The sequence below is a fragment of the Magnolia sinica genome, chromosome 8, assembly GCF_029962835.1.
Source record: "Magnolia sinica isolate HGM2019 chromosome 8, MsV1, whole genome shotgun sequence".
Classification (NCBI taxonomy): domain Eukaryota; kingdom Viridiplantae; phylum Streptophyta; class Magnoliopsida; order Magnoliales; family Magnoliaceae; genus Magnolia; species Magnolia sinica.
This window is the reverse complement of record NC_080580.1, coordinates 3,353,122-3,375,712: the sequence shown is the minus strand read 5'-3', so window position 1 is coordinate 3,375,712 and position 22,591 is coordinate 3,353,122. Positions and strand designations below refer to the sequence as shown.

At 41.3% G+C, this 22,591-nt stretch overlaps 2 protein-coding genes across 3 annotated transcripts; one reads left to right on the top strand and one right to left on the bottom strand.

Annotated features, from left to right (window-relative positions):
• Positions 1 to 1,694: 1,694 nt before the first annotated feature.
• LOC131252608 (probable methyltransferase ICS2) lies at positions 1,695 to 8,948 on the top strand. Its single transcript, XM_058253236.1, has 4 exons — positions 1,695 to 1,883; positions 2,270 to 2,677; positions 6,748 to 7,020; positions 8,534 to 8,948. Exons 1-4 carry the CDS (start codon positions 1,785 to 1,787, stop codon positions 8,873 to 8,875), a joined length of 1,122 nt encoding a protein of 373 aa, XP_058109219.1. The 5' UTR covers positions 1,695 to 1,784; the 3' UTR covers positions 8,876 to 8,948.
• A 9,013-nt stretch (positions 8,949 to 17,961) lies between these two features.
• On the bottom strand, positions 17,962 to 19,906 carry LOC131252607 (cytochrome P450 86A1-like). Of its 2 annotated transcripts, none has more exons than XM_058253234.1 (2): positions 18,256 to 19,906; positions 17,962 to 18,164 (listed from the first exon to the last, which is right to left on the bottom strand). In XM_058253234.1, the coding sequence occupies exon 1, from the start codon at positions 19,832 to 19,834 to the stop codon at positions 18,293 to 18,295; it is 1,542 nt and encodes a 513-aa protein (XP_058109217.1). In that variant the 5' UTR covers positions 19,835 to 19,906; the 3' UTR covers positions 17,962 to 18,164; positions 18,256 to 18,292. The 2 variants fall into 2 exon arrangements, with proteins under 2 accessions (XP_058109217.1, XP_058109218.1); XM_058253235.1 differs by having other exon boundaries at positions 17,962 to 18,138.
• Between the last annotated feature and the right edge of the window lie 2,685 nt (positions 19,907 to 22,591).

Genomic DNA, 22,591 nt, shown 5'->3' with positions numbered 1-22,591 from the left:
TAACTCAGTACGCAATCCGCTTCCACCTGGAGCTGCTATAGCTGTGTCAGCTAGCCTGGAGCTGCTAGCCTGGAGCTGCTATAGCTGTGTCAGCTAGCTACAAATAGCATACTGCCAGCAGTAGTAATTGCAAGCTTCTTCAGCAAGCTATAAGCGGTGTGAGTTTTTAACAGGCAGTGCGTTTTTTTTTTCCTCCTGCTAGGTAAACTACGTGGGGCCGTCTTGAGATTTTTAGTTTATCCACACCGTCCATCAGTTTTTCCAGGTTATTTTAGTGGTTGATATTAAATTTTAAGTATATCCAATAATTAAGTAGATCACATAATAGGAAACAATGAGAATAATATTGCCTACCCTACAAAATGTTTACAAACACTTCCAAAATCTGGGCGCCCATGTCAGCAGGGTTTAGGGAATGGGTCAGAGGACCCAGTCTCGGTCTCGGTTCAGTTCAGGTCAGGCTATACAGAATTCGGAGCTGGTCGAGTTAGGCCGAATCCGATTCGACTCGGTCCGATGCCCATCTCTATATAGCCTACTGGCCAGCTACTCACCATACAAACTGCATCTGGATGGAGGTGTCCAATGAGCTGCTGACGGTTGCAATCCGTCTGCACATGGTCTGCGTGGATACCTGTGGGTCCCACCATGATGTGTGTGTTTTATACACGCCGTCCCTTCACATCACCGGCTCATTTTAGGACGAGCCCAAAAATGAAGAAGATCCAAGTCTAAGGTGGACCACGCCATATGAAACAGATACGAAGTAGTGGTAACGGAGCACCTACAGATTCCAAGTTTGTGTGACCTAATCAGCAAGTTGGATGGCAAGTAAACAATACATTTGGGCCATGGAAGTTTTTAATGGGTGGGCCTTCAATCAACAGTATTCTTGTGGTATAGTCCACTTGAGATTTGTCTACCCTAAAATGACCTGACAAAATAAATGAAAGGCATGGACAAAACATATACATCATGGTGGAGCTCACGGAGCTTTTCTACAGCACATGGTACCCTACATCTGTGCTATGTGCTTGGAGTTGTACCCGAGTCAGGTTAGATTGATCAGTTCACTCGTCTCGACTCGAAATTGGATTTGGACTGAGTTAAGCTGATTTTTTGAGCTTGAAAAAATTTTGAGCTGAGTTCAAGCTTGCCCAAGCTCGACTCGACTTGGATCGAAACTCAACTCAGATCGACTTGGATCAAATTGGCTTTATGACTCCGTTATTTAGATATTAACACTGGCTGCCGAGTGTTTGATGAAATGACTCAATGAATTGTCGTTTTGAGTGCATGCATCATACATTCTCCATGGGATCGGCTGGTGGCGAGAAAAGAGTGGATACCAAACAAATCACTACAAAAAAACCTTTATATTATAAAACTACCCTCATAACTTGACTTTGATCCTGCCCGTGGAGTGTTTGATAAAATATTTGTAAATTGCTGTTACTGTTTTGCATTATACGAGAAATTGAAGATGCACTCCTTAAGTGTTTAAGAAAATGTTGCACAACCCGCATTGACCCGAGCTGCCGACCATACTGAGCCGAGCTGGCCACTCAGGCTCAAGGACCAAGCTAGCTGGGTTCGAGCTGTGGTTAGCTATTCGCTGAGCCGAGCTGAGCCGAGCAGACAAATCACCAGATGGATCAAGATCACTAGAAAAAGTAGGTTAGGAAAATTAGGGAAATAGACTGACAAAAGAATCAATATTAGCCACATGATTTTTACAGACGTGATTATATATATATTAAGGAAACAAGCAAGCAGTAGGGAGCATGGAGAGACAAGCCAGTGTCACCATGGAAGTGAAGGAAGTTCTGTCAATGAACGGAGGAGATGGAGAAAACAGCTTTGCTCAAAACTCAAGATTCACGGTTTGTTCCAAATCCCAAACAATCCAATTTTCTCTTCTTATTCATCTATTTTATCCCATTACTCCGTGTGCAACTAGTAGCGATTTCTGAAAACATGGATCCGAAACGGGCCCACGTGCAGATATGATTGGATGATCTGAACCATGTATCTTCTGTTTGTTGCCGTGGATCATGATCTGAACCATGATGATCATGGGCCTCGTTTTGTGGGGTTTCATTTCAACGGTCTATTTTAAGTTCTAAGTACTTCTCGGCAGTATCATTCCTTAGGGTAAATTTTCAACTGTGAACTATCGATTTTACTGCGTTTAAGATGGACGGTTTGGATCATCCAACCATTCTCATGTGTGCCCCAATTGATTTTGGCTTATGTTGGTTATACGTAGAGAAAGATCATTTCCATAACAAAGCCCGTACTGGTGAAGGCCATACAAGATCTCTTCTCCAACAGCTTCTCCTCTGAGATCTTGACTGTTGCTGATTTGGGTTGTTCATGTGGGCCCAACACCATGTCCGTAGTTTCGACGATCATCAGCACCGTAGAGAAGATAACTCACGAATCGAACCGGCCATTGCCTGAATTTCAAGTGTTTTTGAATGATCTTCCTGGAAACGATTTCAACTCCGTTTTCAAGGGTTTGCCAGCCTTCTATAGAGAAATGATGGAAGGAAAAGAGAAAAATGGATTATCTTGTTTTATAGGTGGATTTCCAGGTTCATTTCATGGGAGGCTTTTTCCAAAGAACAGCTTACACTTGGTACATTCTTCTTACAGTGTTCATTGGCTCTCTCAGGTGCGTACCTTCTTTTACAATTTTGATGTATTCCTTTGGGCCCCACTGATGATTTTCTATGACCCAAACATTTTGGGTGGTTGGATATTTTTGACAGTTGGATTGATGGTCCTCTACTCGACTAAGCAGTTGTGAGTGACCCCTGATTTCAGGAATTCTTTCTAGGGCTGTTAAGGCAGGGAAGAGTGTGGAAAAGTTACGAGGAACATCATGGTCTACTCCATGTTTGCATAACCTTGAATACAAAATAATAATAATAATAAAAGAAAAAAAATCAGAATTTTATTAATCAATAATTGTGTGTGTGTGTGTATTCTCAATTCTGTCACTAATAAAGAAAAACGTCCTAATTTTAAGAAAACTCTTCTAAAGTCAACTTACTCATAAATAAAAAGTCTATATAAATTTTATTGGAAGAGTCTTAGCATGATTATAAGTAAATTTTTTTTTTTTTCCTAGCATGATTATAAGTAATTTTTTTTTTTTAGAAATACATATCTAAAACTTTAAAAATAAGAAATAAGACAAAAATCAGAACTAATAATAATAATAATATATATATGTTTTTCTAAAATCTCTTTTTTAAATTGGAAGTGTGCGTTTTCTTGTGAAAAAATTAAATGCGACTCAAAATGTAGGTCGGTTGACACTGGATGGACTATTATAATAAAGATTGATAGGTCATGCGTCTTGTAACAATACTCAATATATGGTTCACACTTCAAACAACAAATTTTCTATATCCAGATTGAATTTATCTACTCCACTTGGGAAGGAACTCTTTCTTGAGTTATTTAATGAACTCAGCTTATGATACTCTTATTGATCTCCCACATTAAAAGTTTGTAAGATCTTTATGACCTTAGAAAAATTAACAACATAAGTGCAGTCATTAATTTTTCTAAAAATTAGGACTGGGTCTATCTTCTTATTTCTCAGCTTATTATATGTTCTAGTCAAAAACATTTCATCACATAAGTGAACTAATGTGTAATCATTTACTTCAAACACCTTATAGCATCGATGTTTATTAGCCTATTCTTTGTAATTGGTGTTAACCTTTCGTAATTTCTTCTGGACATTCGTATGCACTGTTAAGAGTCGATTCATTATATTTTCTACACTAACAGTCATAATCGGGAACTTAGGCAAAATGACCAAGTTGAGTGTATGCTTGGGAACTTGAACATATAAAACCTTGAATGGGTGTTTATCACCAGATATGCAATGTGTGAGGTTTCCAAGGATATGATTCACTATATTTGTTTGTCCATCCATCTGGCCATGGTAAGCACTATTAAATTACAATGTTATGTTAAATCATCTCCATAAAGTCATTTAGAAGTTACTAAGAAACTTGGCATTGCGATCGGAGGTAATCATCTTGATAATACCATGTATAGTCACACAACCTCTCTAAAGAAAGATTAGCTACATGGGTTGCATCTAAAGTCTTCTTGTACGGGATGGAATGGGTCATCTTCTATTAACCACTACATATACCAAATCCATACCTCATTGGATCCACGGAAGACTTAACATGAAATTCATGAACAAGTCCTCCCAAGGGTTATCAGGTACAAGTAAAAGGGTGTAAAGGCCTCTATTCTGCAACTGCCCCTTAAATATTTAACATGTATGACACTTATGCACAACTTTCCGAACATTCATTTTCAATTGTGGTTAGAAGTAACGTTTCTTCAAAAGGCTATTATCATATCTCGCCCTAAGTAACTGCCAAGGCCACCGCTATGTAACTTAAAAATGACGTGATCTTGCAGTGAACTCGGTAAAATGCATAACTGATTTTTTCTTGAATAGAAAACCGTCCTAGATATACAAGTCACTTGACCAATTACCTTAGCATTTGGCCCACACATCCTTTAAGTCGTTGTCATCATTTGTATATAATTCTTTGAGGCACTCGAACCCCACAACCTCATTATTCATGGTAAATAGTAAGGCTTCTCGTCTACTAAGTGCATCAACAATTTTATTTTATTGTCCTATTTTATGCTTCAACATGAACACGAATTCTTGCAATAAAGAAATTCATCCGGCATGCACACAATTGATATTAACTTGCCTACTAATATATTTAAGGGCCTGATGCTCTGTATAGAGGATAAACTCCATTTGGATAAGATAATGCCTCCAATGGTACTTAGTGTAAATGACTGCATATAAATCCAACTTGTATGTTCACCACTTCTTACGAGTTTTACTTAGATTCTCACTGTATAATGCTACCGGCCTACTCTTTTGAGACAACACGCTTCCAAAACCCACATAAGAAGCACCATACTTGACATCGAATGGCTTGCAAAGCTAGAGAGCACAAAGACTAGGGTAGTAGACAATTGTTTATTAATCTTTACAAAGTTCTGTTTGCCACTAAAATTGACATTTCTTCTTACAATCAATAAAAAGGGCCATGAACCAACGATAAAAAGTCTCCAACTTGTAAAAACTTTGCACATCGTGAATATTTCTCAGGACCGCGACTACTCTCTATTGACTATCACATTCTTTTCATCTACACAAATTCCCGTGGATGTTACCACAAAGGTAAAAAATAAGAAGCTATTTGTCAAAAAATTGCACTTCTTCCTATTAAAGTATAATTTAGTTTTTATAAACACTTGTCTGAGATGCTCCACATAATCTGCCCCTCTTTGGTTGTAAATTAGAATATCATTGGAATAGACTACTATAAATTGCCTAATAAATAATTTCAAAACCTTGTTAATTAACCTCATAAATGTGTTAGTCACATTCGAGAGTCCAAAGGGCGACCAGCCACTTGTATTGACCCTTCTTAGTGTTAAACGTCATTTTCTACCGGTCACCCATTGGACTGATGGTAATTGCTCCTTGAATCTAGTTTGGAGAATATATTTGACCCTTTTAGCGTACCTAACATGTCATTCGGCAATAATATAGGAAACTGATGTTTCACAATTTATTTATGAATACATAACACCAACTCTCATCCTCCTTGGGTGTTAGTAAGGCTGGTACAACACATGAGCTCGTATTCTCTCTCACTAGACCCTTAAAAAATATATATATTTTTTCTAAAATTCTAATTTTAAATTGGAAGCATGTATTCTTGCCTCAGACCAATTACATCATGATTTATGTAAGATTAGGCTCAAGTTTAACGAACTACTTCCCCTTCTTGGCCTTCTAATATTGGTCCAACTATGCCAATAATGTATTTGTGTCACGTCATATATCAAGCTGTGAATGAACCAGGCCTGGACCCAACCAGTGGAGGGGTAGTTCGATAGGCCCAGCCCAACCAATGCAAAATGGGGCAGAGGTAAACCCAAGGCCTAGTCCATCGGCAGCACAATCGGTATGGTGCTTGCGAGTACATGTGGCAGAGTACAAACATGTTTTAGGAGGGATGGTAATCAAAGGTGGGTGTGACATGATTGACGGTCCAGATTGATAATCTGATGTTGTCTAATTATATTCAAGACGAACCATCCACTTTCTTAGCCATTGATTGGATGGTTAGGATATTTTTATTGAAAGTGAGTTACTGGGAGGGATCAACAATCAAAGATAGGTCCCACGTGATGGATGGTCTAAATTACCCATTGGACATTTTCTAATACTATATGGGCAGACATTTTGATTTTTGGGAGGTAAGTGCATCGGGCTCCACATCATGGATGGTCCAAATTAACTTTTAGAAATGATGAGTGGCCCCACGATGGATGGCCCAAATCAATTATTGGATTTTCTATCCATCTACTTTCATATATAGCCATTGATCAAATGGTTAATCGAAGGTGCGACACATGATGGAAGGTCTAGATCAAAGATCGGACACTTCTCAATGGGGACTAACCATTATTTAGCTATTGAGATGAATACCCAGTTTCCTTTTGACAGAATGTGTGGTTTGTACAAGTGGAGCCCACTATACGGTGATCTAGACCATTGATCTCATGGGTTCCCCCGATCATAACCTTAAACCTCTCAAGTGGTCTGATGGGCAATACCATCAAGAGACGATCTTTCCCCTTTTCACTAACGTTGGTTTGGATTTTTCAAAGGTTCCTCAAGGTCTCTATAGTAAAGAAGGGCTGGCATTGAACAAGGGGAAGATGTACATATCTAAGACGAGCCCACCATGCGTTTGGAAAGCCTACCTCGATCAGTTTCAAAAGGATTTCTACTTATTCTTGAAGTCGAGATCATATGAGGTGGGGCCCAGTGGTGCAATGGTCCTTGTACTTTCTGGCAGATCAACGGATGATCCATCAAGTAAGGAGAGCTGTTACCAGTGGGAATTATTAGCTGAAGCACTTTCATGGATGGTTTCAGAGGTACCTATCACCTTCCATTTTTTAACTAGCCAGGTTAATGGGCGGGGTTCGTTGGTTGGGGTTTTGGGTTTGGACTGCTTCTGGTGGGCTTGGACTGTGATTCTAGCTCTATAGGCCCAAGGTCTTGGCCCGATCTTAAAATCTAAGCTCGTTTATTGAACAGGCTGGAAAAAACTCATGCTTGCAGAGACGATAGTCGGTCAGCCTTTAGTAGATCAGTCAATTCCGATGAGGCCGGATGAGATTTGTCCAAGTCCGGCCCACGAAGTAAAACTGGGCCCACACCAACCACGGGTTAGTGACAGTAAAAAACAGGCCTGAGCCCGAGCCCGAGCCCAAACTTACACCCACTTTTCTGAAAGTTTTGGAATGTTTGTTATGTGTGTCCAATAATCCATGATGTATAACAAAAATGACCTTGATACCCTAGATCGCGTTGGTGGGGCCAGGACTTGTGACCTTAAACAAAGCCCATGTTGGCCTGATATTAACGGGCCTAAGTTGTTGGACTGGGCCCAGCCTGCCGAGTATGCTAAATTATTAGAGCTCAGCACGAGATGACTCGACTCGGCAAACTCGATTTGTCCAACTTGTTCGATCGAGAACCGAGTGGGTGAGTCGATCCGAATCGAGTTGACTTCGTCCAATCCGAACTCAAATCCAGTCGAGTTCGAGTTAACTCGACTCAATTCGACCTGAAATCCAACTTTGTACTTACTCGACTCGATCTGAAACTCGACTTGTACATATATATTTAAAAAAACTCAAATATGACGTTTCAGATATGAGATGCCGTGTAGCTAGTGGAGAGGTTGCAATTCTGGCAAGTGAATCTAGGTTTTGAGTTGTTATTTCAGCCCGTGGATACCTGATGCACTTGATTTGACTTGGTGCCGACTCGGTACTTGTGATTGGGTTGGACTCAGTCTGAATTAGTCCAGGCTAGACCTAGACTCAAATTGGGTCAAGCATGCTAGACCCAATACCGAGTCGGGTTGAATTTGGTTCAAGCTTATTTCAAAACCGGATCAAGTTGGGTCAGCCCTAACTCGGTCCAACTCCACTAGATGCCCAGCTCTATTTAGCATCCAAGCCTGTCCTAAATAGGGCTACCATCGGGCTACGCACAACTGGGCCCTTTTGTCGAAGCATGGCCCACAAAATAAACCCTAGGCCCGGGCTAAGCTGAGCTCATGACAGGCAAAAACAAATAGACCCGTCGTATCCCATGATAGCACTAGCCCGACGACTCACTTTTGTGCTAGCTGTCGGATGCTCGTTAAGTGGGCCTATCACAAAAAGGCCATTGAAAGCCTAAATGGGCCTGGCTGGCCAGGTCGTGCCCTAAAGCCCAAGCCCATTCTAAAGTGAGCTAGGCCCGAAGACTGAAAGGCCGGGCCGGGCTGTTGACAGTTCTAACTTTTTGCCTCAGCCTATCGATATCCATCCCAAAGCTTGTAAATGGGCCGGGCCAGTGCTTGTGCACGTTCATCAGGTCCATATGTTTGTGCAGGGATTTGTTACTGAGGAAAAGGTGGACTCTTTCGATGTGCCTTACTACACCCCATCGGTAGAGGAAGTTGGGGAGGTTGTAGAAAAAGAAGGATCCTTCGAGATTGATCAATTAGAGATGTTTGAACTTGGTGTTGGGGATGAAGAGGAGAAGGACAAGTGGGTGAACGGAGAAAAGGTGGCTAGGAACATCAGGTCCTTCACAGAGCCGTTGATTTCATACCATTTCGGACAAGAAATTACAGAGCGTCTATTTCAGAAGTTTACTGAGATTGTCGTTAAGGATTTGGCCAAGGAAAGAACCATGGCGACAAGCATTGTCGTTGTAATGAGGAAAATTTAAGTGACTTGCTCTATATGGGTTCACATGTTTGAGCTATATATGATAAAGAAATCTGATGGTCTGGATTTTGAAACATAGTAAAAAGTTTTTTTTTTTTTTTTTTTTTATTTTAAATTTATTATATTAAAAGGATTCATGTTTTTGATTGATTAATATTCCTTAAAAATTAAAAAATTTAATTTAATTTATTTATACTTGAAGTAGAATTGTCTTATCATGTGCCATTATCAATCTCTCAATACAGGGAGCTTCTTCGAGATCTGTCCAAGATGAAAAGAGTGCTTGGGATTGTCCCTCTCTCTCTCTCTCTCTCTCTCTCTCTCTCTCTCTCTTCCTAATATTTTGGTAGGGATGTCCACCACAATAATTACGGAGGAGGTGTGGATGCCCAATGATTTCTATCACCTTCTCTTTTATATAGAACCTTAAAAGGAAAGAGTATGTATATTCTATAATGTTATCTTACTTTGAAGGATGTTCAAATACCTACCTAATCCGTGCACTTCAATTGTCAAAATCCCTCTACTGTTAGTAATCACTATCTTCAGGCAATTCACATGCTACTTAAGGTATCCATTATGTCATATCTCAACCATTATATGTCCATCAAGCATGATTTAAAATAAATCAATAGATAAAAATGAAAGTTAATAATTGAAAAAACTTGGTTAACCAATTGAAAGGATCAGAGGTGTTGGTTGGCCTTTTTAAACACTTGATAGACCATTTAAACCTTAAGATTAATTACCTATTAAGTGTTATTCATGTCCCCCAAATACCAAGTAGATCCCTGTGTTGGATCATATGTATACTTTGAGGATCTTAAAATTTTTTTGATGAAGATAATGCAACCACAAGCCTATTCAAGTTTAGGTATGATAAATCTACCGGTCTTGATACTTATAAGTGATTCATGTCCATGCAAGTGATCAAAGGCCAAATCCAAATAACCATCAATAGCTAACTTACACATTCATGTGGAGTAGGAAATGAAGCGAACTGATACCAAGTCAGTGTTGATAGGTGGAAATTGTTTAGCCTAAAACTAAACTAATCCTCTTGCATGAGATGATCATCCATTGATAGCATAGGTATACTCGACAACCTGCGTGATCATGGCCCAGGTAATAAATTAATCCATGATATTTTAACTACCAAGTCTTTCTATCCGATTTCATGTGCCCAAGAGCATTAGAGGCGATGCCTCTCAAAACTATGTAATTAAATATATTTCATAAGAATTCACTAAAAGAAAAAAAAAATAAAAAAATGAATCATACCAATCAATCGAGATATAATAACATGGGTTTCTTAAGGTACAACCCTAATAAAATGTACCTTCATCGCATCCCCACTTAACCATCCATTTCTATAAATGTATGGTTGGTAGCCGATCTATGATGCTGGGCTAGCATGATTCTTGGGCCATGAAGACGTGGGACATCAGATGGACAACCGATAGGCCCATCAAACTTTTGGGTCGCGCTTGGGCTGTAACGGCATAGGATAGATGGGCTCGAGACCATTAATAATCAACTGAGGCTAGGCTTGCACCTGTTTATTTTGGCCCATCAAGGCCCAAACCTAGGATTTATAATGCGAGCCGGGCTTGGACAGACCTTGGCCCGACCTGACCTGGCATGGAGATGGCCCTAAAAGATGTAGACACTTAAACAATATTCACTCTCTCCCATTTTATTTCTTCTTTAATTTCTGTCCCTAAGCAGTGGAGCACCCTAGCTTCGTGGCACTCGCCATGTTATGCATGAGAAATCAACTCCATCCATCAGGCTTGCCGTCTCATATTCACCGCACATATAAAAGATCGCCCCGATCCAAAATTCGGATTTGTCTTCTCATGTTCATTCTTAAGAGGCAAAGCTGATAAACGGGTTGGATGGAGTATACATGGTCGGTCCCACAAATAAACCTATGTTTAATTTAGCAATAATAAGGTTGGACGTAATATATATGTTCGGTCCCACAAACAAACCTGTGTTTGGCGATAATAAGGTTGGATGTAATATATATGTTCGGCCCACAAACAAACCTATCTTTGGTGTCCCCTCGTATATAACAGAGATTGCCCACCTTAGTTGTCTACTGAGCTGATATTTGGCCCCTAGACCTAGCATCAAGGGATGCACGCCATGGACAGAGTGGATACCATAAGCACGAGGTTGGAAATGGACAGCCTGAATGAATGAATGACGGCACACAGAGATGAACTTTCCTACCATCTTGTCATATGTGATAGACATCTGAACATGCAGAAATTGGCTGGCTCCACACAGCCCCAAGTGAAAATCTGGCTGACCTATTGGTTGAGTGGGACACTTGAAATTGAGTCAAACCATTCTCTGTCAATCCATTTCTATGGCGTGGACTCCCAGATGAGTGGACGCACCTGATTTTCAGCTCACACCATCTCCATCATGTGATCATTTCTCACATGCAATTACACTTAATTACTCTTAACATATGCTAACAGGTTAGGTTGCTGCTCTCCCGAAACTTCAGGTTACCCTAAGTTCTTTGGGCCACCTTGATGTCTATGTTATATCCACTCCATCCTTTTTTTTTAAAAAAAATTTTTAAAATTTTTTTCAGCTTAATTTTAGAGCATGAGCCCAAAATAAGACAGATCCAGAACTAAAGTAGGCCACACCATGGAAACAGTGAAGATTGAACCCCCACCATTGAAATCTTTTGGGGGCTAAGGAAGTTTTGAGTCAGGATAGTGTGTGTATTCTCTTCATCTCGCGTGAATCACCACCTTATGAGGGTTAGATGGAATATAACATAACAATGGACCCGAGCAAGTGATGTAGAGTGGGTTGCAGACAGTTTCATGGCCAAGATGGACAAGAAAAGGCCCAATCGGAAACGGAGGTGATCTGGATTGTTAAAACTTAAAACGGACATATCTTGCAAACTAGAATGAGCTATCAAACGTTGATGGTCGAATTCATTTCGTTTGTACTATTTATAGTAAGTTTTAGATTGATTATAACTCTTCATCTGTTGGGCTTTAGGAGTTGCACCCAACATGAAAAGTGCTTAAAATAATTAAGAGAATAGCGTAGTGAAACCAAATAGGATACTTATTATTTTTGGCCGAAAACCATGCGCACTAGTAGGAATTAGGACCGTCTATAAATAGTAAGTCGCGATTTCTGAGAGTTTTATTTGTAGTTTAATTTCGAAAATTCTTATATGACTTAGTATCCCTATATAAAGGAGTGCAAACTCATTTATTCATTCATCAATCAATTTACAAATTTTCTAAAATATTATTTTTATTTTCTTACTCTCTTTTTTTCCTCGTGGATTCGATAAGTCTCTGTGAGCAGTCCAAAGAAGCTTCATGGATTCGAAGTAGCTATCCTTAAGGAAGATGGTGATCGACCTCATCATGTTCATCCCTGCGTCAACAAGGTTTCAACTGTGGTTGTTTCCATCCACACTATTTTATAGAGTGTGGCTAGAGTTGGGCATGAGACGACTTAATGAACTTGACTCCTGAGACTCGTTCAGACTCTACTTGATCTGAACCGAGTAGACTTGTCCAATCCGAACTCAAACTTTATCGAGTTTAGGTCACCCAGTAACTTGACTCGACTCGATCTGAAACTGACTCGTGTGTGTGTGTGTGTGTGTGTGTGTGAACCTTAGATTTGACGTTTTAGATTTGACATGCCATGTAGCTGATGGAGAGCTGCAATTCTGACATATGCACCTAGGTTTTGAGTTGTAATTTTGGCTTGTGGATACTCACTGCACCCGACTCGACTCGGTAGGCCAGACCCAGACTCAAATCAGGTCAGGCATGTTGGACTCGGAATTGAGTTGGGTTGAGTTCGGGTCAGGTATATTTCAAAACCGGATCGAGTCGGGTCAGCCCTAACTCGGTCCAGCTCATCTCAATGCCTAGCTCTAATTGTGACTGACATAGTCCTGGATAGAGCTGGGCATCGAGTCGAATCGAACCGAGTTAAGGTTGACTCGACTCAATCCGGTTTTGAAATAGGCCTGACCCGAACTCGATCCGACTCGATACCGACTCCAACATTCCTAACTCGATCTGATTTCGGTCTAGCTTGGACTGACCCGAACCGAGTCCAATTCGGTCAGAAGTATTGAGTTAGGTTGAGTTGGCACCCAGTTGGATTGAGAGATGAGGGAGGGAAGGAGTGGAGAGGAGAGAGAGAAGGAGGAGGAGGATGAGGGTGATGGTGGTGGGTGGTTGCCGGGCTTGGAAGAGGAGGAGGATGAGGGAGGGAGTGAGAAAGAGGTTGGGGTTGGGTCGGGGTAGGGTTAGAGAGTCGGGTCGAGTTGAGTTTCAGATCGAGTTGAGTCTAACCGGGTTGAGTTTTGGGTTGAGTCGGTTGAGTTACTGGGTAACTCGAACTCAACTCGGTTTGAGTTCGGATTGGGCGAAGCTTACTTGGTTTGGACTGACTAACCCATTCAGATCGGATCGAGTCGGACGAGTTGAGTTAGCTGCATCAGGTTGTCCCGTGCCCACCTCTAGTCTTGGATCAACATAAATTTTCAAGCGGCTCATGTCCTAGGATGAATTAGCGAAAGAAAATAAGAGAGTTGATATAACACAAACATCACAAGGAATCCCTCATGAGCTTAGGATTAGAATAACACGAAGTGTGCCATTTATCAGGTAGGGCACAGTCACAACATGCCTCATTCCAAAAACCAGGACAGAAGTGAGTGAGCCAGACGCCACACATGCTGCACACTCATGAATTTTAATTTTTGACTTTTCCCAACTGCCCATTTCTGTCATTACCTTTGTAGGGCATGTATTCAGTGAACCTTACCTGATGAATGGCCCAAATCTCTGACACGTGCCATACATCCAAAGCAAACATGTGTTAGGCCCACTAGCATGAAGGACTGCTCATTCAATTGCGACCTAAATAATTCGCTTTCACTAGTATTAATGATGATCCTTTATGCTTTCAGTTCACCTAAAAGCATATAGCTATTAAAGGTTGTGTAACATGCATGGGACCCAAGTAATAAACACCTGTCAAAACAGAAGACACTTAACCAAACCAACAATACCAACTAAAAAGTAAAAAGACTCCAAAACAAATAGGAACAGAGATACAAATAATTGTCTTGGGTCCAACCAGATGTCTAGTGTTTTTGAACTGTGGGTCCAACCAGGCTGGTTGAGTGGTTAACAGTTCTGTCAATGGACAACAGAAATACAAATTGGTTGGGCAGAGGCAATTGGAAATGATGTCAAATCCACTGTAAGTTTTGTAGAATAAGCTTACTGTACAACTGTTGCATTTGAGGCTAAGCATGTTGTTTTCTTCATATTCTACCTACTTTTCATTGTATCCAACAAATCCAAAGGGGTCAACTCACCATGAAATTAAAAACCTAAAAAATAGAGCATCCTTAGAATCATGTAGACAGCACGTGAATTAGAAGTTTCTGAAAGGTTATTCATTGTTTTCTATGGTGTGATGCACCCGGTGATTTTGCATGTAGACCTGATTTTTCGAGATTCCATCACCATTTCACAGCTTGCTTTGTGTGGAAATTTGTATGGACTACAACATAGAAAAGATTGGACAATCAACCTCCAACTCACATGATGGCCCATGTGATGGTTGCATAGGCATGATTTTGAAAGTTTCGTTCATTAGTTGTAAAATAAGCTTATTTTACAATTTGTCACAGTCTATCCAATCATATTTTCTAATTTCTTTATTGTCAAAATTTGATTAGGTTGTAATAAAATGTAACTTTTTAAAGGCTATTTATGCAGGATCAGCGGAAATGGCTTCAAAAAGAAAATTACAATTAATTACAGCCTAACCAAATCTCAACCAAAAAGAAAAATCAATAAAAATAAATATAACATGAACTTTAAGTAACACCACTGATCTAACCAGTTGTTCCTGTGCAGCACCGTTTTGAGCCAGACCAACAGACAAAAAAAGGATAGACTGGTCTGGGTTTTAAAACATTGATTAGGATTTTGAATTGCTTTTATCTTCACTGAGTCAAAAGGGTCCAGACAACAATATCAAGTGTTGCATTGCACGTGGAATCTCCACCTCATTTCTGACCCACCTCAAGTGTGTAAGAAATCTGATAATTGCAAAAGATGGGTACCACCATGAAGATCAGTTTTTTCCATGAAAATCAGGTCCATCCTTTCAATGGGTAAGTCGCACATGTAGATTGTCCATTGATTTCAATTCAATGTCCCATCCAATGAGTGGAAGGGCTTTATTTTTGCATCAGCACGTCGTGGCCCTCTGCATGGCTAGAAATGCCAACACGTGTGACGTTTTCGTGGGAAAAAAAGTATTGTAGGTGAGAGTTGTATGCGAAGAAAAGTGTATATTTGCTTGGTCGGCAACTATCACTACAATGGTTGTGGGTTGTTTTAAGTTCTTTTCACAATTAAATATCATCGGTGTCAACTAATACACTGACGTGTGACCAAAGGGGCTTTTATTGCACAAGTCCTTATAATTCTCATCTATTAAAGCACCGAAATGTTATTTGTGGGGATGAAATGACTGAAATGCCTTTTTTGGTGTGTGTGCATATGGCATCCAACCTGTCCAACTTGTTCACATCACCATCATCAGACGATCCAAAAATCCGGCCATCAGATGGGCAACATTTATATTTGGATGTTTTTATGTGGTGAACATTGTTTCTAGGGTATGGCCATCGTGATGATTGGGTCAACCTGATTTTTTTTTATGTTCGGCTAATCATTATGGTGGGGTGCAGCAATTGATCCTAGCCATGGAATTATATGTATACAAACAATAGTTTTAAGGGGTTTAAGGGGGTAGTGGTCTATCACTTCAGCTTTAGGTAGATATTTTTCCAATAGCAAAATGGTTATTTTTGTAAGTTAGATAAGTTATATAGCTTTACAAAAACTAAAAAAAAAAAAAAAATTTCTTTCACTATTGTCTTTAAATATGGTATTATATCAAAGATAAAGAGATGACATTTTCGCCGTTTTAATTCAAAGAAATTTTCTTTTGCCAACAATATAAAAATAAGAAAGAGAGGGTTTCTCCCAAAGTGACAGTTTTTTCCAAAATTTTTTTTTTTTTTCCAAAGAATTCTTCTCATGTCTTGGAAAGGCGGAGAGAAGTAAATGGGTTCTTTAAAAGTTCTTTAGGTTGCCTGAAGAAAAAAGATAAAATGTTTTTTTGAAAGATTCTCTATATGTATGATAAGAAGAACTAAGAAATATTTATTATTTTATTCATTGGACGTGAGCAATAGTACTCTAATATATTACATTCTCCTTGCACCCAGCTCAAGTGGTAGAGTGAGTGAAAATACCTTGTTTCGACATTGAGGTCTTGCTATCGATTCCCTAGTAGGGTGGCTAACACTGAAGTGTGAACTGACAATGGGTGTAACAAGCTAACAAAAACATTCTCCTTATCTTATTTCTAAATTGATGTGTTTGTGCATCTCTGTGAATGTAGTCATGATGCAATAGATTTCGTATATTTTGAGAATCATTTTTATGTGATACCTGAATTTAAGGCAATGGTTATTTCACATTATCTTCACATCATGATTACACATGGTTGAAGTGCTATTTAAAGAAAACACACTTCCAAAGAGAGGGATTAGGATCATTTCCTACTTTGATGATGGCCAGCTTTCAAGTTTCATTGCTACTAAAAGCTGGCCCACTCCTTTTTAATGCAAAACCACCCCATACTTAAAAGGTAGTAGAATTAGCTTGACTTTAAGGGCATCTGCTTTTATTGGTTGGATGACACTTTGTGCTCAACCCCGTAAACTAGGGTAAGCCTAACTGGCAATGGTTGGAGAGTAAGCTCAATTTCATAGTATCCCTGTGGTTCTATCACATGAAAGTGTAGTATGGCAATTGATGCAGATTGACTGGTGACCTACTTCCATTGTGGTAGAATCCTTATGAGGGAAACGGATTGGGTACTCCCCCTGACACCAGCCCCGTGGCTGGTGTTCGGTGGTCTGTGGGCCCCCAAACATGATGTATGAGTTTCATCCATTCCGTTCATCCATTTTTAAAGATCATTTTAGGTCTTCAATATAAAAATAAGAGGGATACAAATCTTAGGTAGACCACATCACAGGAAAACAATACTGATTGGATATCCATCATTTAAATCCTCCTAATGCCCACTGTGCATCCAATCTGTTGATTAGGTCATAAAGATCCAGATGAAGGGAAACAACAAAGATCAGCTTGATCCAATACTTTTATGGCCCCCAAAAAGTTTTTAATGGTCGATGTTCATTCAACACTGTTTCCTGTAATGTGGTCCGCTTGATATTGGGATATACCTCAAATTTTTTTTTTTAATATCATAAAATGATCTATAAAAATAGATGGACGGCATAGATGAAACACATACATCACGGTGGGGCCCATAGACCACCGAACACCAGCTATTGGCCGGTGGCAGGGGGAGAAGCCAATCCGTTTGCCGTTATGAGTCCCTGCTATCACGTGAAAGTGTGGTATTCCAGTCAATGTGATTGACTGATGACTTGATTTGAATGGAACACTTGAGATAATTCTAGCTAAATACACATTTTTTATATGGCCCAATGCCTGACAGCTGCACAATTAAATGCCACCGCGGTCGTACATGGTCCACTCCAAGCGATCATCCTATGTTTCCACGATCTTACATGGGCCTGCAATCTTAAGCATCAATGCAAAATTTTTATTTTATTTTATTTTATGAAATGGGTGATCCAGACCATTCAAGTAACCATTGGCTAATTTAGTTTTAAGATGGACCGTTCAGATCATATAATCACTGTGAACCATGAACCATCCGTGGTGGGATCATATGGATATTTGATTAGTTCAACCTATGTGCCATGGTCCATCCAAGAGTCTGTTCATCAATCAAACGGTCCGAACAAAATATAAACGTCTCAAATCTCTTCTTATTCCATTTCCCTATATAATATAAATGCAAATGCACGCCACAAACACAGCCATAAGATGACAAAACTACCCTTCGCTTACGCTTATATACACGTATATGCCTACGAAGAGCTGAGGAAAACGACAAACGTACATACAGCAGTTGTAACTAATTGCTTGCTATAATCACGAAACAACCACTTCTACCTCTGTCGCGACTAAGAATCCAGCGTATATCTCCTCCCATTGCGTAGTGATTCAATGATCTGAACCGTCTATGTAATGGAATCCATGCTTTACCGTCCATGATCTGAACAGAAAAGATAAAATAAAGATCTATAAATCAAAAGATAAGATCATCAGTGAAATCTATCTTATATGGATTGTTCAAATCAGAGCTTGTGGACCCCAGTGGAAAGCGACGTACGCTAGAAAATATGTCGCGACAGAGGTAAAACGAAAAGCTATTCCAGACCGGAAGCGAGATTCCTGGGATGGACGTACACACGCAGCCCGTTCTTCATAAACAGTGTCAAGGACATCTTCTGCTCCACTAGGTGACCGGGTACCGGCTCCAGCCGGTACCTGAGAAGTACGGCCGAGGTAACGGACTTCATCTGGAGATATGCAAGATCCTTGCCTAAACAGATTCTGGGCCCGGCGTTGAACGCTACAAACTTGTAACTGTCCTTGTCGTTATCGAACCGGTCACCCGATATCCACCGTTCCGGCCGAAACTCCAAGCAGTCATCTCCCCATATCGATTCCATCCTCCCAACAGAGTATATCGAGTACGTAACGGACGAACCGGCCGGTACGAACGTCCCATCGGGGAGAGTATCGTCCGAAATGGCGTACTTAAAATCCTCCGGCACGGACGGGTATAGACGTAACGTCTCGGCCAGTGCAGCTTTTAAGTAAACGAGCCTTTCCAGCTCATCGAAGTCGAGTGGCTCTTCGACCCACTTCGCTGGATCGTTACCACGTGTCTCTCTCAAGACCGTCGATATCTCGGCCAGGATTTTCGATTCCACACGTGGGTTTTTCATAACCAGGTAGAAGAACCAGCTCATCGCGACGGATGAAGTATCGCGGCCGGCAAGGAGGAAGTTGAGTGCGATCTGACGGAGGAAGGAGCTGGTGTAGAAATCTCCGTTCGCGTCTCGTTTCTTCAAGAAGCGAGAGAGAAGGTCGTCAGAAGGAGATAGCCTCCTTGCCGTGATAGTATCCATCATGTAGCTATTGACGGTCTCGAGACTTTTCTTCAAGGTTCCTTCGGAGCCGAGATTGAGAGTCTGCTTCGGCCTCCAGAAGAGTCTGGGATAGAGAAGGCGTTGGAGAGTTGACTCAGTAGCTGAGTCGAAGGCAGACGCGAACGGGTTTTCAGGCAGTTCGGGAGAGAGAGTCTCTGGGTCTTTCCCAAAAGTGAGGCCGCAGATGTTATCAAACGTCAGGCGGAGGAGGAGGTCTTGCAAGTCGACGTCGGCATTACTGTCAGCGGCTTTTGCTAGAATGCGCCAGAGGCGGAGCTTAATGGAGCGGTGCACCCATCGGCCCATGGCCTGGCGGAGAGTCCGGGTGGTGAACTCGAGGGCGGCTGTCTTCCGTTGGGTGACCCACGTCTCGCCGTCGCTGTTGAAGATACCATGGCCGAGGAGGTCGTGGAAAGCGGCTTGCCAGGAAGGGCCTTTGGGATAGTTGTCGAAGCGGGTACGAAGCACGTGCTCGATGTTCTTGGGGTTGCACGTGACAGTCACGAGGCCGATTTTACGAGCCAAGAAGGGGAAAGCGAGGGTGGTGGTCTGGTAGGTGAGGGCGGTGCCGGTTTTTCTGAGGTTGGAGGCGATCCAGTCATGAATGCTAGAGCGGTTGGCGAATAGACCGGGGAGGTTGCCGAGTATGGGCCAGACCTTTGGACCGGTTAGGGTTCGGGTCAGGTACCAGAACCAGATGAGGTAGGCTGACGTTGCAGTGGCGAAGAGGAGGAGAAGGGTTTGAGTTTCCATGTGGGGTTTTGATATGGAGAGAGAGTACAGGGTTGGAATGGTATATATATACAATGGGAGAGAGAGAGAGAGAGAGAGAGAGAGAGAGAGAGAGAGAGAGAGAGAGAGAGAGAGGTGAACGGCGTGTTTTGGTCGTTGGGTAGATGGTCTGAGTTTGTGAAGTGGTCAAGAAAGAGAGTTTTGAGTGTGGGTTCCATGCACGAAAGCCAGAGAGAAAGATGGCGTTTTTTAATCCACGAGAGACAGAACCCATTCACATTGGAGATTTGCTGATTGCACACGTGTACAGGGTCGTGGAAACACGTACAAATATAAGACGCGTGTGAGATCTGAACTTCACATAATGTTGGAAATAATGTTTATATCTTAAGTCCACAAGGATTAGACGGTTTCAATATACACGTGGACCACAATGGATAAAGTAAATTGACGGTTAAATTCTCTTCTACCCGTTTCCTTTGTTATGATCGATATGGCCCATCTGTGGTCTAAAATGGGCTAATTTTATTCTGGAAGATCTAAACAGTATAGATCATCTCATGGAAAGCTCAGATCTTACACACGTATCATGTTAGGAGATATAGGCCCTTGGATGTGTACCGATCCGAAAAGCTTAGGAGAAAAATCACCCGTGATGGAGACAAAAGCACAATAAAAGCAAAAACTCGATGAGCCAGCGTATCGACAGAGACTTTTGGGCCACATGGAGAACTTAAGGCTCGGGATTCAATGAGGGACGGTAATGTGTGGTGCAGATATTACGATTGGATCAATGGTCAGATAGCAGACGTCTCAGTGATCGGGGCCATTCATTAGGTAGGGTGTCCTGTGATAATGCCATGGACCAAAAATAATATCATTCTGCTGATTAGACAGGTTAAAATTGTATTAGAAATTTTGGGATGTTAGAAAGCAAAGTCCAACCGTCCAAATGCAACATAAACTCACTTGATCAGTATACTGTCCTGATTTTCGGTATATGGCTTGTTCACAGTGCGTGCTTCCTCATGGATGCTCCAGATCTCTAATAAGTACTTTGCCACCTGAGGTGGGAATCAGGCACTCAGGGGAACTGTCACATGGGCCACAAATTCTAACTAAACCTAAAACCTAATGCCTCTAATATTTTAGGCCGTTCGGGTCCTTTTCAGTTTGGGTCAGGGTCAGTCCAAGTCCATATGGACTTTACTAAACTGGCCAAGAAATTCAGCCTGAGTTCAAGCTGTGACCCCCATCACCCCGTGGCCCAACCATACCCACTTAAAAATCATTAGGCCAGCACAACCCATTTGATTGTAATCGATATCGGCTCCACGATCCCGACCTGACCAAACCAGGAAACTACACACACACACTGTGTGTAGAGAGAGAGAGAGAGAGAGGAATGCTCACCTGTGCACCCTCTTATGTAAGCACCTATATGCACCTTTGAACACATGTCATGGGCACAAAATCTGAACGGTCCACGTGATGCGGCCCCCCTTGAAACTCTATAAGCCCAATTTTCAGCCTGATACAAAACTCTAGTGGGCTATAGCAAAGAGATGTAAATCAAGGGAGGAAAATGTTTCATTTTTTCATGACCCACTTAAGTTTTGTATTTGGGCTTAAATTTGGGCTAGTGACATTTCAAGGGGTGGCGCATCACATGGATTGCTTGGATTCTGTGCCCATGATAAGTGTGTAAAGGTGCGTATAGGTGCTCATGTAAGAAGGTGCGCAGGTCAGCATTCATATGTGTGTGTGTGCACATCCAATACATTTATCTATGCTTACTGTTGATGTAGAAATCTGGTTCATCCTTTTTGCCGAATGGTTGGACCTTCAAACACCTGCACAACAAGAAGACGACGGAAACCTTGGCTACAACAAGGAACCCTCTGATGCCAAAGTCAAGTTAAGATAGGTTTAGTAGTATAGATGGATTTTTGGGTCAGAATTTTTGTACCTTTCAGTGTAGATGGGTCCCTTATTTATATTGTAGGGGGTCATATTGTTGGGGCTAGAGACGGTTATCGATCACAGGCGCATTCTTTACGTACATTTCTTAACTGTTACACGAGATTTGCGAAGGTGATAAGTGTTGAAGTGGTCGGCCATAGAATAATGTAATGGATGGTCGAGGCCGAGCTAAGCTAAGCCCTTGATCAATCGGGCTGAGGCCAAGCTGAGTCGAGCCCTTAATCAATCGAACTGACCTCCATGGTCGATTCAAGGTGAACTTTTGAGCTAACTGTCGCTAGTTGGCAAGTCAAATTTCTTGGTCTGTCCATGTTTGGGTACGGTGAACAGGCTCATCTTCTTAGTAAAATTTATCATTCTGGATGACCATTCTCTTGATCTTGTCAGACTGATTGGTCTCTTGATCGTAGTCTTCTAGTCATACAAATCCGAACGTTCCTCAGGGATCAAATAAACTTGGTAGAAGCTCGGAAGTTCAGCGCCTACTTTTTTTCAGATCGATCTGAAACAGACGGTTGTTTAGGAGTTCCTTGGTCATGATCAATCCTGGCCCGACCTTTCAACCTCAAACTAGGGAGCGTGTGTTCATAAGTCCAAGCTGACCTCCTAGGGGTCAGAGAACCATTTTCACCTATAACACTTAACCATCTATTAATTTGTTTCAGGTTTTGGGCCAGGTTGGGTTGGGTCATCTAGCCAAGTTATATAGGCAAGTCAAGTTGGGTAGGGTTCAGGTTGAACCCGAACTATTTACTTAAATAGACCGCATATCTAAACATGAGCCCAATCTACAAC